We start from the raw sequence: 14,817 nt of genomic DNA, 5'->3' as shown, positions 1-14,817 counted from the left end.
TGAAATTGTCAGCTAAAATGAAAGATGAAAAGCTGCTGCTTTCTTAGTTGATCTAGGGCACACACAAGTGATTTGCATTCAGTGAGACATCTTGTAGATTATATTTAATGAGTTTTAACTTTCAAGACTATGAGCAGCATTTCTTGAAATATTACATAGCAGGTGTCCCTAGCTGGAATTCCAGCAGTAAAGAGGAATGTTGCAGTCCTAGAAGTCACCAAACAGCCCTGGTGGTGTCCATCTAGCAGGGAACACCACTCTTCTGCCAGGCATTTTGTTCTTTATCCAAATTAGAACACCTGGGTGTGGAGTCTTGGCGGGGAAGCTGAATGAGGCTGCTTTTTCATGTGCAGATGTTTCTTGCTGTCTCCAAGGATAGCTGGGACATACACATATTATTGACTACCCACAAGCTCTTGGATTGCCATTGGGAGAGAGGTAGCCTCTGGACAGGGAACCAGGAAATCAAATTTGATGAACCTTGAATCTCTCTGAGTCTTAGTTTCATTTCTCGACAATAAAGGAATTGGACTAGATGTTCTCAAATTCCCTTGCCAGTGGGAAGACGATGTGTGATTATGAGAACTCATTCCATTTTTAGGGAAAATATCTTGGCTGAACAGTTCTGTATAGAGTGAAGCTTCCTTAAGTGTTTGAGCTGCAGGAGATTCTTTCTGGGACCAGTGGGCAAATAAAATAGGCAAAGCCCATAGTGCAGAACTCAGGTGCCTGGACAGGTGAACATGTCAGACATGCACGCTTACAAGTTTAAAACCAGAAGAATCTTAGAGATAATCCGATACAAACCCTTCTACAGAGGATGAAAAAGCACAGAAAGGACAAAGAGAATCACCCAAATTTATACCAAGCTGATCCCCAAGCTTCATCACAACATTGGAGGACTTGCCCTGCCACTCCCCTGCTCCCACCGAAAATCACATGGGTGCTACCATCATGAAAACCTCGACCCTGCTTCTCCCATGTCTCCAGCCCTGCCTGTGCACAGACCTCACTTCTGTCCCACATCCACGCCCCCGCCCCCCCCCACCCACACACACATACATGGACACAAGCAGGTTTACGCATCCCTCGGGCTAGGGAGAGCATGGCATGTTGAGTTGGAGGTGCCAGCGATGCGCGTAGTAGAGAAGATTTGAGCATAGAGTCCTCGTGTGTTATCATCTCAGGTACTATTAGGTTGGTGCAAAAGTAATTGCGGTTTTTGCCATTGCAATTACTTTTGCACCAACCTAGTATTTATTAGTTTTCTTCACTTGGGCTGATTCTCTACCTCTCTTCTGTGCCTTGGTTTCCTTGTTTGCCAGAAGGAGGTAATAACATCTGTCTCACAGCATTGTGGTGATGGTTGCATAATATACGGCATGTAATGTGCCTAGCCAAAGCCCCTGATGTCCGTAAGTATTCAGCAAACAGTAACTATTAATATTATTACTTTCATGATTACTGCCCGGTAGCCTGGAATTCTCAAGAATATTCCCAGATTTTGGCATTGGGATTTGACAGTGCCTTTCCTCTGCAGCCGATGGAACAGGTAAAGTGCATGAAGCATGCAGTATGGAACCTGCCAAAAATATGTGTTCAGTGAAATTGAGTTCTCATTTCTTCTCCTTTGATGAAGAGGTCACTGGATGAGAGAAGTTGGCACTACCCACTGTCATCACTAAAACATAAGCAAAAATTGTGCATACTTTGTATCTGGAAAGCAAGTGGCTCATCCAGAAAGACAGAATAGTACAGTAGTCCCCCTGTACCCATGGTGTCAGTTACTTGCAGTCAACTGCAGTCTGAAAATATTAAGTGGAAAATTCCAAAAATAAACAATTGGCAGGTTTGAAGTTGCGTGCTGTCATGAGTAGCCTGATGCATTTGCGTGTTGGGCTGCTTTGTTCGACCTGGGGAAGGGCTCCGTCCTTTGTCCAGCAGATCTGCACTGTTTGTGCTCGCCACTCATTGGCCAGCTGGGTAATCACATTAAATGCCATGGCATCACAGTGCTTGTATTCAAGTCATCCTTATTTTACATCATAATGGCCCGAAGCATAAAAGTAGCAATGCTGGCATATTGTTAATCATTGGTCTGTTCTATTATTGTGAATCTCTGACTATGAATTAAACTTTATCATAGCTTTGTATGTATAGGAAAACACATAGTGTATATAGAGTTCAGTACTGACTGAGGTTTCAGGTGTCCACTGCAGGTCTTGGAGCAGATCTCCCTCCATTAAGTGAGGGGACCACTGTAACTCCTGTCATTACTCAGTGGGAAGGCAATAGAGGCACGCTGGCAGTGAGTGTTAAACGAGCACCTCAAGTAGCCAGACCAAGTTAGGAGAAAGAGAGGACAAGCACAGTTTACCCCAGATGAACTCACTTCCCAACGAAGCCGGGAAAACTGGCCCAGCCCTCAGCACCATGAGGTGCCTCAGCAGCGCTGTATGTAGATAGGGCCTGTGGGGATGAACTCATTCCTCTGCTTCAGCTGTGGCTGCAGAAGCCTTTGGGCCCTTTGAAGACAGTGCCGTTCAAAGCGCAGACTGAAGTCCCAGAAAGATGAATCTAGGCTCCCCACCATTTTATTCAAATCCTGTATTCCTTTTACCAACTGTGTTTCATGGGAAAAACAGTTGCCCCTCAGCAAATCGAGAAGCACAGCTTGCCCTTAGGCCACAGAGTCCTGGCGTGATGAAGGTCAGGGGAGATGGTGCCTGGAGAGTGCCGTGTGCACTGGGTAGTGCAGGCTTGTCTGCTGTGTTTATTGCCAGGGGTAGCAAAATGCAGACGCACCTAATAACCAGAAATACACAGTGACACTCCTGGAGGGGCTCTCATCAGAGTCAGTGGACTGCAGAGTTCAAGGACACCTTATGAAGTGTGAAGCTTTTGTCACACAGCAGATATGTAACGGAGTAGACATCTCTCCGCTTAGCAGAGAAGAAACCCCTGGGAGAGCCTGTCATGAGGGCACTGCTCACTTCTCACCTGGGCCCGGCCGGGCCAGACACCTTTCCTCTCAGAGGCTAAGAGGGCTTGTCCTTACAGTCAGTTGAACAGTGAAATTATTTTACTCAAGTTATGTTTTGTCCAAAAATAACCATTTTGACAGCTAGCTTGCAGCCAAATGTCCAGGTGGTTTAGTTTCGTTTGGATACACACGGTAAAATGAATGTGAAGCAGGGCTCAAAACAGCCTAGGGAATTAGGGCATTTTATCTCCAGAAATGTGAGGAATGTATGGATCTATATCCTTCATGCACTAGATCCAGATTTGTATACGAAGTGCCAGGGTCCTATCCAACCTCATTTAGGCCTCATGTTAAAATTTCACAGAGAACTAAGAGCCCTGGCTGTCAGCTCCTTAAGCCTTAGGATTTCAGCAGAATCTGGCAACGCAGCTATTGGCTTCTTAGTCCTGTGCTATCCACCAGGCGATATGCTTCTCCAGGACAGGACTGTTTTCCTAGTCTGAGTGTCCCTAGCACCTCTGATGGGGCTTGGTTTGCCTGAGAAGGTTGTTGACTTCAAACAAACCCGTTTGTTGAGTGCTTACCTGGTTCCAATCACCATGCGAGTAGCTTTCTGGATGCCATCATTTGTCTTGACACAGTCCTACAACAAAAGGGATTAAATTGTGCAAGGACAGTCCACCAACAAGTGGTATAGCTCAGATTTGAACCCAGGTTCATCTGATTCTGTGAATTAGGATAAGATCAGCTTCATTTGGCAGAAACTCTCAACTTACAGCACTTTGTACAACAGAGGTTTGTTTCTTGCAGCTCTGGAACAGAAGTCTGGGGTTAGGCAGTCCAAAGCTGGTAGGGTGGCTCCACAAAGTTGCTAGGGACTCAGGCACCTTTCTGCTCCCTAGAATCTCAGCTTTGTAGCACAGGATGGCTGCTATAGCTCCATCCATCACATAAGATAGGAAACAGCAAGGATGGACGAAAGGAAAAAGGGTGTGGCCTCTCAAAAAGATTTTCCCATATCTCTCGCACAGTATTTCTGCTTACATCGCGCTGGCCAGAACTTTGTCACATGGCTATACCTAGCTCCAACTGCACTGAAGGATGGGAACTGGGATGTTTTAGCTGAGCAGCAATATGGCCAGCTAAAAATCAGCATCTGACTCCTGAGGATGAAGAGAAATATGTGTTGAGGAAGACACTAGCACAGACTCCAAACAGGATGTATTTTCTTTCTCTTTGGTTCATGGAACATTTTCTTTTCATCATACTTCATAGTTCATATTTCTGAATCTCTCACTCAAGTTAGAGGCCATTTGAGAAACCAGAATGTGATTAAAGGGATCCCAAAAATGGGCATAAATATAATTTCCCATTTATACATACTTGACAATTTTGGTTGCTTTAGTACATTTATCTTTCCAAGATTTAAACCTGCTGTCAGTCCTTTTAAAAATTACCCGGAGGCACTCTTATACACTGTTGGTGGGAATGTAAATTAGGACAACCATTATGGAAAACAGTGTGGAGGTTCCTAAAAAAAACCCTAAAAATAGAACTACCATATGATCCAATTCCACTACTTGGGTATTTGTTCAAAGGAAAGAAAATCAGCTTATTACAGGAACACCTGTATCCGCATGTTTATTGCAGCACAGTTTACAATAGCCAAGATACGGAGTCGGCCTAAGTGCGCATCATCAGATGAATGGATATAGAGAGTGTGGTACATGTGCACAGTGGAATATTATTCAGCCATAATAAAGAATGAAATCCTGTCATTTGCAGCAATGTAGACAGAACTGGAGGTCATTAAGTGAAATAAGCCAGGCACAGAAAGACAAATATCACATGTTCTTACTCAGGTGGGTGCTAAAAAAGTTGATCTCACAGAGATAGAGAATAGAATGATAGGTACCAGAGGTGGGGAAGAACGTGAGGATAATGGGGGAGGGATGAAGAGAGAGGTTGGTTAATGGGTACAAACATGCTGTTAGAAGAAATAACTCTGGGTGTTTGGTAGCACAGTAGGGTGACTATAGCTGGCAATAATGTCTATTTCAGAACAGCTAGAAGAAATTTGAAATGTTCCTAGCACAAAGAAATGAAAAATGTTTGTGGTGATGATTATTTTAAATATCCTGATTTGATCATTACACATTGTATGCATGCATCAAAATATCACATGTACCCCATAAATATATGTAAATATTATATTTCAGTAAAAAAGTTTTAACTGCCTAGAAGGACCTCTAAACTAAGTTTTTCGTGCTTGCCGACACACAACTACACAAATTCCCTCGTGTAGCATCACTCACAAACACTCTAGGTTTTGAGTTTCAGGGATGCCACCAACTCTGCCAGAGAGTGGTGAAACCCCAAAAGAAGGGAGGTTATGGCAGCTTTTGATGACTTGAGTTGGTGATGCAGTGGGACAGGGAGTGCCACTGAAGTCAAATGCACAGAGATTGAGTGTCCAGCACTCAAACTTGTGGTGGGAAGTCCACTCTTCTCCTCTCCTCTCCTACTCAGTCCAGGAGGTCAGGGAGTGGTCTGTCAGCCGATTCTAGGCGGTGTGGCTTATGGCTGGTTGGTGACTTCTCCCACTCCATCTTCTGCTCTCTCTAGTTGTAGCCTCTGCCGAGGAATTGTCAGTAACAGTAAGAGACATGTTTTCTTCTACCTCATTGTTACAGTTTTTCCTTCTATCAGAAGAGCTGGTGGACAGACAGACTGCAGCAAGGAAGCAAAATAACCCCGTACAATGTTTACGCTACAGCCTGCATGTCCAGAAAACAGTCACTTTATTTTGTCTTGTCTTTAATACAAACATAACTTCTTTTAGGAAAAAATGCTCATTAAACAAAAAGTACCCAAACAAAAAACAGCTTAAAACCACCCAAAGCCCATCACTAAAATGTGAGAATGCTCTTTCTGGTTTATTTTTCTGTCACAATTTTAGAACTTCTATAATCAGAGAAGATATGTTAAGTAACATTTTCATCCAAGTAAAAAACTGAAGACTTCTGTCATGTACAGCACCACGGAGCCAGAAAAGAGTGCTGTGGCCTTGGCACTGGTGCTCAGCTGACCATGAGACCTTGAGTAAGCGAGTCAGACTCTGGATTCCAGATCCTCACCTGCAGTTGTGAAGTGGGGGACATCGTACCAAGGTTCTTTTCCCCACTCAGACATCTGTGATGATGACGCATGAGACAGTCTCTGAAACTGATGTGGGGTCACAGAGCTGACATCGAGTCCAGATGTTTCTTATTGAGGGGCCCATAGATAGAATCCAGAGTGCGTCATCACCATCACTGGGTGGAAAATATGCGTGCATCCCAAACTCATCTCTGCCCTGGTAGAAGGGTCCATTGCATTCATGAGATTCTCAAGGAATCTATTCTCACCTCATACATAGGCACCTTCCATCCAGAGAAATGAAGGGACCTGCCCCCAGTGGGCATCTGACAGCTCTTCCTGGAAATCTGGAGAGCTGGTAGGCCGGAAGGTATTATCACTCCAAACCTGGTGCTCTCCCCCATGACAGTGACCCATCCTGGACCCCTTTTCCAAGTCTGTGATGGAAGTAAGTACTCTGTGTGTCTCCATCTGGCCCAGTTCATCGAGTCCGTGGGGGAGCATGCAGCATTCTCTCCGCTTTTCCCTCCGGGCTTGCCCTAACCCCTCCAAGCAGCCCTTTTCCCCAGAAGTAGGAGGGGAGATATAACGAGGAAGGAAGCAAGTCTAGGCTCACAGAGCTGGGATCCTTATCCCCACTCCTCAATTTCTTAAAGAACATGTCAGCTCTCACATATTTTATCCTTCTCGCTGGAGGTGAGGTGGCAAATCCTCTCTCAAGAGTTGGTATAATAGTGTAACATGCCACAGTGTCAGATGCTGAAGGAAAATCCTCAGACTGACAGTTCAGAGGCTGAGGGGGCAACCAACCATCAAAGGGAGTGGATTTGTTCCCTCTCCAGCAAACAAACCAATCTCAAAGAGATTATACAATGGGAACACTGTGGTACTTGTACTGAGAAGTCTTCATACAAAACGTTGTATCTGAAACCCACAGTGACCTTTTCCAAGCCGCCCTAGCCCTACATCAGAAGACAAATACTGCCAGATTGCCTGACATTTTCTTTTTTTAATTTTAAGCATTCCTGGTTTCAAATCAGCTATTGATCTGTTGGTTTACTGCTCCAATGCAATTAAGTGAAGTCGCATTTACTGCTATTAGAGTCTAACAAAAAACAACTGCTTTGAAACCCCACACTCTACCTTGTATCTGCTTCTCCCTCACTCACCACCCACCCCACCCTCACCCCAAAGCCTGTCAGCCAACATGCTGTGTGTGGAGGGCAGGGTGCAGAAAAGCACATTTTTCTAAGCCTCAAATGAGAATCTTCAAAGTTAAGTTATGTACCGTTGTCCTGTGTCCGTCTTTAAAGATCAAATGTATTTGCTCACTTCTTACTTGAACTTCTTCTTGGCAAAGACTACAAAAAGCCTACAAAGCCAGGGGATGGTTTGTTCTGATTCCAGTTGTTCACCCAAATGTAGTATGGAATTCAGCGAGGGGATAGTCTGAGCTCCACCTGGAATGGAAAGTTTCAAGGTTTCAAAGGAGGTTTCAGGGTGTTGCTTTGGGACCAGTGTGTTGAACAGGTCTTAAAAATAGTTCCATCAGTCAGCCTGAAAAGTCACAGAAGGCACACGTGTGGTAGGTGTGTGTGCAGCCGAAGTCCAGTCTTTAGAACTTGAAAGTTGAACAGATTGAGATTCTGGATGTACGTGGGGCCTCCTATTAATCTGTTGAAGAACATTCTTTCTACTTCAGTTTTTTTTTTTTTTTTTTGAGACGGAGTCTCACTCTGTCGCCCAGGCTGGAGTGCAGTGGCCGGATCTCAGCTCACTGCAAGCTCCGCCTCCCGGGTTTACGCCATTCTCCTGCCTCAGCCTCCCGAGTAGCTGGGACTACAGACACCCACCACCTCGCCCGGCTAGTTTTTTGTATTTTTTTAGTAGAGATGGGATTTCACCGTGTTAGCCAGGATGCTCTCGATCTCCTGACCTCATGATCCGCCCGTCTTGGCCTCCCAAAGTGCTGGGATTACAGGCTTGAGCCACTGCGCCCGGCCTCTACTTCAGTTAAACCAGAGAAATGGCTGGGGAAAGATACCTCAGTTGATCCTTCATTTGTCTTTTCACAGCATCATTTGTCAGAGTTCTGGTGATGCTCCTGAAAGAGGGCCTGCTAGCATATAAGAAGCATCTGGCCAGTACAGCCTCTCGGGGAAAGTGGGGAGGGAAAGAGGAGGGAAGAACCAACAAAAAAGTAAATGGGTCAACTGTACAAGGAGACCATCTGAAAAATGAGCTCTGCTGCTTTTTTTTTTTTTTTTTTTTAAATGCTCAGTCCCTGTCTGGCTGTCATACATGCATGCAGCAATTTAGATGACTGGATTCCAAAAAACCAAATTGCCCTATTCAGCTTTCGTATTTTCTGAAGGTGAAAATTAATGTGGTTCTGCATTTTCTTGCATTTCATGATAAGAGTCACGCAGCTCCACTTCAGCTGTCATGCTCATCCTCACTGAGTAACTTGGGGAAAGCCGTTGGAAAGAGAAGTTTTATTCTCTGGCCTGATTATACCATCCAAAATTAGGTCCCATGGCCCACACATAATATTTAGGGTGACCATATAACTCAGCTTGCTGGTAGCACATCTGATTTATGTCTGTGGTCTGCAAGAAGGTAATGAAGGTAAGGTAACACTTACCTTCATTCTCAAAAGTGTTGCTTTTTGGATGACAGGCTTTTTATTTGGTTATGCTAGTTGCGGGAAGGAAATGCATCTCTGCTACAATAATCTCCTCCTTTCTGTCACCACAGCTCCATTCGGCAGCCCTGGCATCACTAAAGGGAGATATAGTGGAACTTAATAAACGTCTCCAGCAAACAGAGAGGGAACGGGACCTTCTGGAAAAGAAATTGGCCAAGGCACAGGTAAGGGATCTGGAAAGGTTTTTGTTTTTGTTTTGTTAATTTTTTTTAAATATTTAATTTTAAGATAAAACATGGGTACAGAAATTCCCACAAAACATATTACAGCTTTATCAGCAAATACTCTGTCTTGGTCTACTCTGGCTGCTGTAACAAATACCATAGATTTGTGGCTTAAACAACATTTATTTCTCACAGTTCCAAAAGCTACGAAGTCCAAGGTGCCTATGGAGGGATCCCTTCCAGATGGCTACCTTTTTTTTTTTTTTTTTTTTTGAGGCAGAGTCTTACTCTGTCACCCAAGCTGGAGTGTGGTGGCACGATCATGACTCACTGCAGCCTCAACTTCCCATGCTGAATCTGTCCTCACACCACAGCCTCCCAAGTAGCTGGGTCTGCCAACTAATTTTTTGTGTTTTCTGTAGAGATGGGGTTTCGCCATGTTGTCCAGGCTGGTCTTGAACTGCTGAGCTCAAGTGGTCCTCTTGCCTTGGCCTTCTAAAGTGCTGGGATTACAGGCATGAACCATCGTGCCTGGCCTTTTAATTACCTTGTTAATATTAATTTTATTCCTTTTCTTTGATTTTTCAAGGACATCTATCATTTGTATGTTACATCATCTTTGCCTATCTTTATCTGTGACTATCTTAAATATTTTAAATCTTTTTTAATTTAATTTTTTCTTTTCCTTTTCTCTTGGGGCATTATATGTTGTTTTTAGCCTTTCTTTTTTGACTTCTAGTGTAGTCATCATTTCTGAAATGCATTTTCATTTTATTTCTAACTCTTTTCTCACTTCTGAATTTTTCTAATTCCTAATGTTCTTTTCTGTCTTATGTCTTTTAGTTTGTTTTGAAATAGTAGGCTATTATCTGGAGTGTTTTTGTTTGGGGGATTTTGTTTTTGGTCTGTGTTGTGGCATTCTTTTATGGTTTATAAGGATGTTCTGCCCTTATTTTATATAACTTTGGATGGGATTTATTTTGTATAACTTTGTATGGGATTTGACGTCAGTATCTTTCTGTTTTTCATTTTCATGTGAAAAATAATGTCCTTGAACTTTCAGGAGGCAGGGTTTAAAATGGCTTTCTAAAGTGTTTAGAACCTAGCCTTCTGTTGTTTTCTTGTCAAAAATGGCAGCCTGCTTTCTGTCACTATCTGACTCTGTTCCTTTTACCTGCTTTTATCTGGCCCTTTTCTTTCCTTTGTCTCTATTATTCCCATCGTGTTCAATTTTGTTTCCACTCCCAGCAGTTTCTCTTTCTGGAAGACAGGGGCAGTCTCCAAAGTTCACAGGGACTAGCCTACGTTAGCCTCTTCAAATTTTACTGTGGGCCCCTTGCACTGACTCTCTGGTCAGGCAAAACCCCTCCTAGTTTTAGCTGCTATTCTCCAATTGGGCATCCTTACTTTCCTGTGAATTCCTTTTGGTTTTTTAGGGGTTTTCCAGTTCTCAGATACATCAACCTTGTTTCCCTCTGATTTTCCCCATGCTGATGCCACTCAGATCTTGTGGATGATGTTGGTTTATTCTTACCTGCTTGTATTTTGTTTTTCAATAGCCTACCTTGTCTCCAAGCTTTGGGCTTTATACTGTGTAAGTGCTTTGTTTATTTTTATGTGGGAATGCAGAGAAATTTTAATACCAGGCTGCTATAGCCGTCTTTCCAGAATGACCTATGGAAAATTTTTGGAAACTTTCATGTCTCATAATCAAAGACTTTGAGTAGAGGGAAAAGATTCTCTGTATTTAAGATCATCCACTTTCACATTTGACGGGCATCTGAAGGAGATTAACTTGATTACCCAAAGATAAATGAGTAGCTCAGCAAGGCCACCCGTGCCTTTTCTCACTATAGGATGTTATACATGACAAAAATTTTCAGTTTTTACTTAGACGAAAATGTTACTTAGAATATTTTCCCTCTGATTATAAAAGTAATAAAATTGTGATAGAAAAAACTAGAAAGCATTAGAATATTTCGGTGGTGGTCTCTGAACAGAAACTTTTTTAGTGCTTTTTTTGTTTTACAGTGTTTTTGTAAGAGAAAATAGTTGTTTTTATATTTAAAAACAACAAAATGGTGGTGACTATTTTCTAATTTACACCCACCCAAAGCCAGCCATCATTACCAATTCTTATTGATGAGAATTTGTTTAAAGAAAGAAAATTGTGAATGCATTTAATTGGAAGCTGGCATGTACAGCAGTCTTGGATTTTAAAAAGTGACCAGAAAGGTATTTATTAAAATTTAAGCCTACAAAGACAGCTTTTACAGAGGATGGTAAGAGGATAATGGAAAATTTTTTCTCTAAGTCAAGGATTGATTCAGCTCTTTTTTTACTTGTGGTCAAGCCATCCTCATGTAATAGCTTTTGATGACTGATTTTACCCTTGATGATAATGGCCACATCATAGAACCATTTATTGACTCTCTTATTTGCGTTCTTAAGTGAAATAGATTTAAAAATTACTCTCTGCTCCTCTCAGTGGAGATTTCTTCCCAGTTCATATACTGGAACCTAGGAAAGAGAACGTGGAAAAAAAACTCAGACTTAGATCTTTAAAAACATGAAATTTACGCAAGAAAAATATAAGAACAATGAAATGACTGTGCCACATTTTCTGTGTTATATGCCTTGGTAAAAGATTCATGTTTGAGGCTTTACCAGATTGTGGAAGAGCAAATTCATGTGTAAATTTATGCTGTGTGGCTCTAGTAAGTTTTACCAGCTCTCTAAATATTATAGTGCCGTGATTAAACTAAAATGTAAAATGTAAACGGCGGTTATGTTCAACAGACATTACCAAGAGAGCTGCAACATCTGTTGAATCATTATTAAAGGTGACACTGGAACTGGTTGAATAAAAGAAGGTGTCTTATATATGCTCATGACATCAACCTGTAGGTAGAGTTTTGAGAATAGTGATATGAAGGGAAGAGCCCAATATCAATGTGATGGGGAAGACGAAGTGCTTCTGTATTTTCTATTGCTGTATAATAAATTGCCATAAACTTACAGGCTGAATACAGCACACCCCTATCCTCCCAAATTGAATACGGGCACAGCCATGCACCAACATTCCATAGCCCAGTGGCGACTGAGCCTGTGGGAAACTGGCTAAGATCATATATAGTGCTGATTTGATGCTTTCAGCATATTTGCTGTTTATTTAGTACCAACAATTATTTTAAATTACTGCATTTTTAAGTACTTCAGAAGGAGATATGTCAAACAAGCTTATGAACCCCTTTAAAATCGGTGAGCAGTAATGTGGAACACTTTCTAAGCTCTTGATCTTTGGAAAGCAAGTCTCCTGAATTTTCTACCTCTTGGCATTCAGGAAGAGAACACACACAGTTTTCCTTAAGTGAAATGGAGAGTTTTCTCTTTTTCTCTTGTTTTCTGAGATAACTTTTATGAGATGTAGTCGGCATGTATTTTTGTTAGGATCGCCTCATTCCATTCCTTTCCTGTTTGTTTATGCTTCTCTTTGGTAAACTACTCCAGCTGCTTTGCTCCTTAATGGCATTTCCATTTGTGTTGGTGCCTCTTTGTTTAGCTGGCCCACTCTCCCCTTAGCGAGGGAACCTGGGCAGGAACTTAGAGTGAGGGTGGAAATACCCCGAATAGTGTTAGTTGTGACAAATCCTGTGTGACCTGGAGAGGGTAACATTGCTTGTTAGCATATTTTAAAAGGGAGTGGTAGTAACCTCCTTCACAGGATGGTTGAGAGGGTTAACAAATTAATGATGGCATTGCATTTTCCCAGAACCTAGTTCATAATGCTCTTAGGTTTGACAGCTGACACTAATGCGATGATTAAAGATCAGTGGCCTCAGTGGAGTAAGATAAAACCCGGTGAAGAACATTAACAAAACCATAAAGCTGCTTAGCATCACCACATTGCACAGGGTTTTTCCAACAGGGGCTCAAGTTCTCAGGCCAGACTGTCTCAAGGCTGACTCAGGGCTTTATCCCTGGATTGCGCCATAGCAGGGATGAGCCTAAAGGATTTTATTCTCAGTGGTTTAAATGACGATGTTGCTTGTTTTTATTACACATTTTTGCATATTGGCAATTTCACCAATTTATGTGGCTAGACACAAGTATTTATGTGAATGTTTAATTTGCTTCATCATCATGATAGGAAAGCTAAGATCTCAAGAAGAAACTCCGGGTATATATTAAGTGCCAGATGAAATTTGGGAAAAACAAAATTTCATCATATCCAGTGTCAATCATTTTTTTCTTTTCCTTTCAAACTGAAAGTCTGTAGTTGTGAGACAAATCTAGACTCCTAATGAAAATGGCCTCCAGAAATTAATGGCAGGCAAGACGCTGCAACCACAGGCTTTCTGGCTTTGTGGCACTGTACCTTCAGTCAAAAACTGAATATGGGCTGGGAGGAGGAAGAACCCTGGATGCGATTACCTGTAATGATAGAAAAAAAAAAAAAAGCAGTAGCATGTTATTTGAGACCAATTTTTATTTTGTCCAGCTGAAATTATGTGAGGTGTCTCTGTCCAATAGAGAGAAGAAAATAGTCTCTAACTTACAAGTTGTAGTAGAAGAAACTGCCTTTGGTCCCAGAGGCTGCTAAGTAAATTATCACTGAATAATTGACTTTGGAAGCTAAAGTTGGCTTGTTGGAAGCTGGAGAGACTTTGAATTCCCTGTTTCACACCCCCTTGTGTCTCCTTTTCTGTTTTTATCCTCTCTGGGGGTAGAAGAGAGAGCTCTTTGGGCTTTCCTAACTCTCTTTGGTATATAAGACCTAACATTCATGCTTCCTGGAGTTCACAGAGGCGTTTCAGGGTCTGAGACCAAGGTACCACCTAAGATCCTTAGGTAAATGGTGAAGAGGATGTAAGCCCACAGGTCAGGGAGCTGGAGGAGGAAGACATAGAGGAGAGAGGATTGTGGCTGCAAACAGCTTCAATGCCTTGATGGCAAAAACAGGAATCGGAGGGGTATTTGTTACCTGGGTTACAGGAAATAAATCAGTTGCTTCACATTAAGTCTGTTTTCTCATCTACAAAATGATGGTGTCAAGCTATGCAGTGAAAACAAATAGTTTCAAATGTTCAGTGGCCTAAGATATCAAAGATTGATTTCTTGTTTTCTATTGGGAGCTCACTGGACCTGGCAGGGAACTCTGTGCTGTATTGTCCCTACCCAGGCTTCCAAGCTGAGGGCCTCTACCATCTGGAATGTCGTTAGTGGCCATGGCCTGGGAAAGGGAATGTGGCAAGCCCGACAGGAGCTCTTAAAGGCTTCTAGGCAAAATGGTATATTCATTCATATCTTACTGGCCAAAATAAGTGGCATGGCCATATTTAGCTTCAAGCAGGAGAAGCATAATCCTACCATGTGCATGGATGGCAAACCAGAGGCTTGGTGCCACAGGGGTACTTGTTATACCATGTAGTGGTCCTGGTGGATGGAGCATCATGTACCTAAGAAAATAATGGGGAGAAATGAAAACGATTCAGAAAAAAAATGTGCTAGGGAAATTATTAAAAAAATGGGTGGGTCTTCTATCAATTTTCTGAAAGTCTATACTGTACTTAATTTTTTAACTTAAAAATTGGAAAACTTATGCAAATGTTAAGTAGTAATTATAGAGGAGAACCTCTTTTCTGTTTGGTTGTTGTCGTTGTGTTACCTTCCTGAATGAGGCCATACGGGAACACGTACTCCTAGGTGACTCTTACGAAGAGGTGCAGTGTTGAGCTTGTCCTAACCTATTTCCTTATTAAACAGAACACCTGAAATCATATACCATCCAGGGTTAAAAAGTGCTCTCCCAGGGCCGGGCGCAG

At 42.2% G+C, this 14,817-nt stretch overlaps 1 protein-coding gene across 2 annotated transcripts in view; it reads left to right on the top strand.

Annotated features, from left to right (window-relative positions):
* MCC (MCC, WNT signaling pathway regulator) overlaps positions 1-14,817 on the top strand; it is a 466,526-nt gene that overhangs the window by 332,378 nt on the left and 119,331 nt on the right. For both annotated transcript variants that reach the window (XM_025387469.1, XM_025387470.1), the window contains one exon: positions 8,879-8,992. In XM_025387469.1, the coding sequence (XP_025243254.1) occupies positions 8,879-8,992 (114 nt within the window). The remainder of the gene's footprint in view (positions 1-8,878; positions 8,993-14,817) is intronic.

The sequence above is a fragment of the Theropithecus gelada genome, chromosome 6 (genome assembly GCF_003255815.1).
Source record: "Theropithecus gelada isolate Dixy chromosome 6, Tgel_1.0, whole genome shotgun sequence".
Lineage (NCBI taxonomy): Eukaryota > Metazoa > Chordata > Mammalia > Primates > Cercopithecidae > Theropithecus > Theropithecus gelada.
Note: the sequence above shows the minus strand (reverse complement) of the source record. Positions and strands in the feature narration are given on the sequence as shown.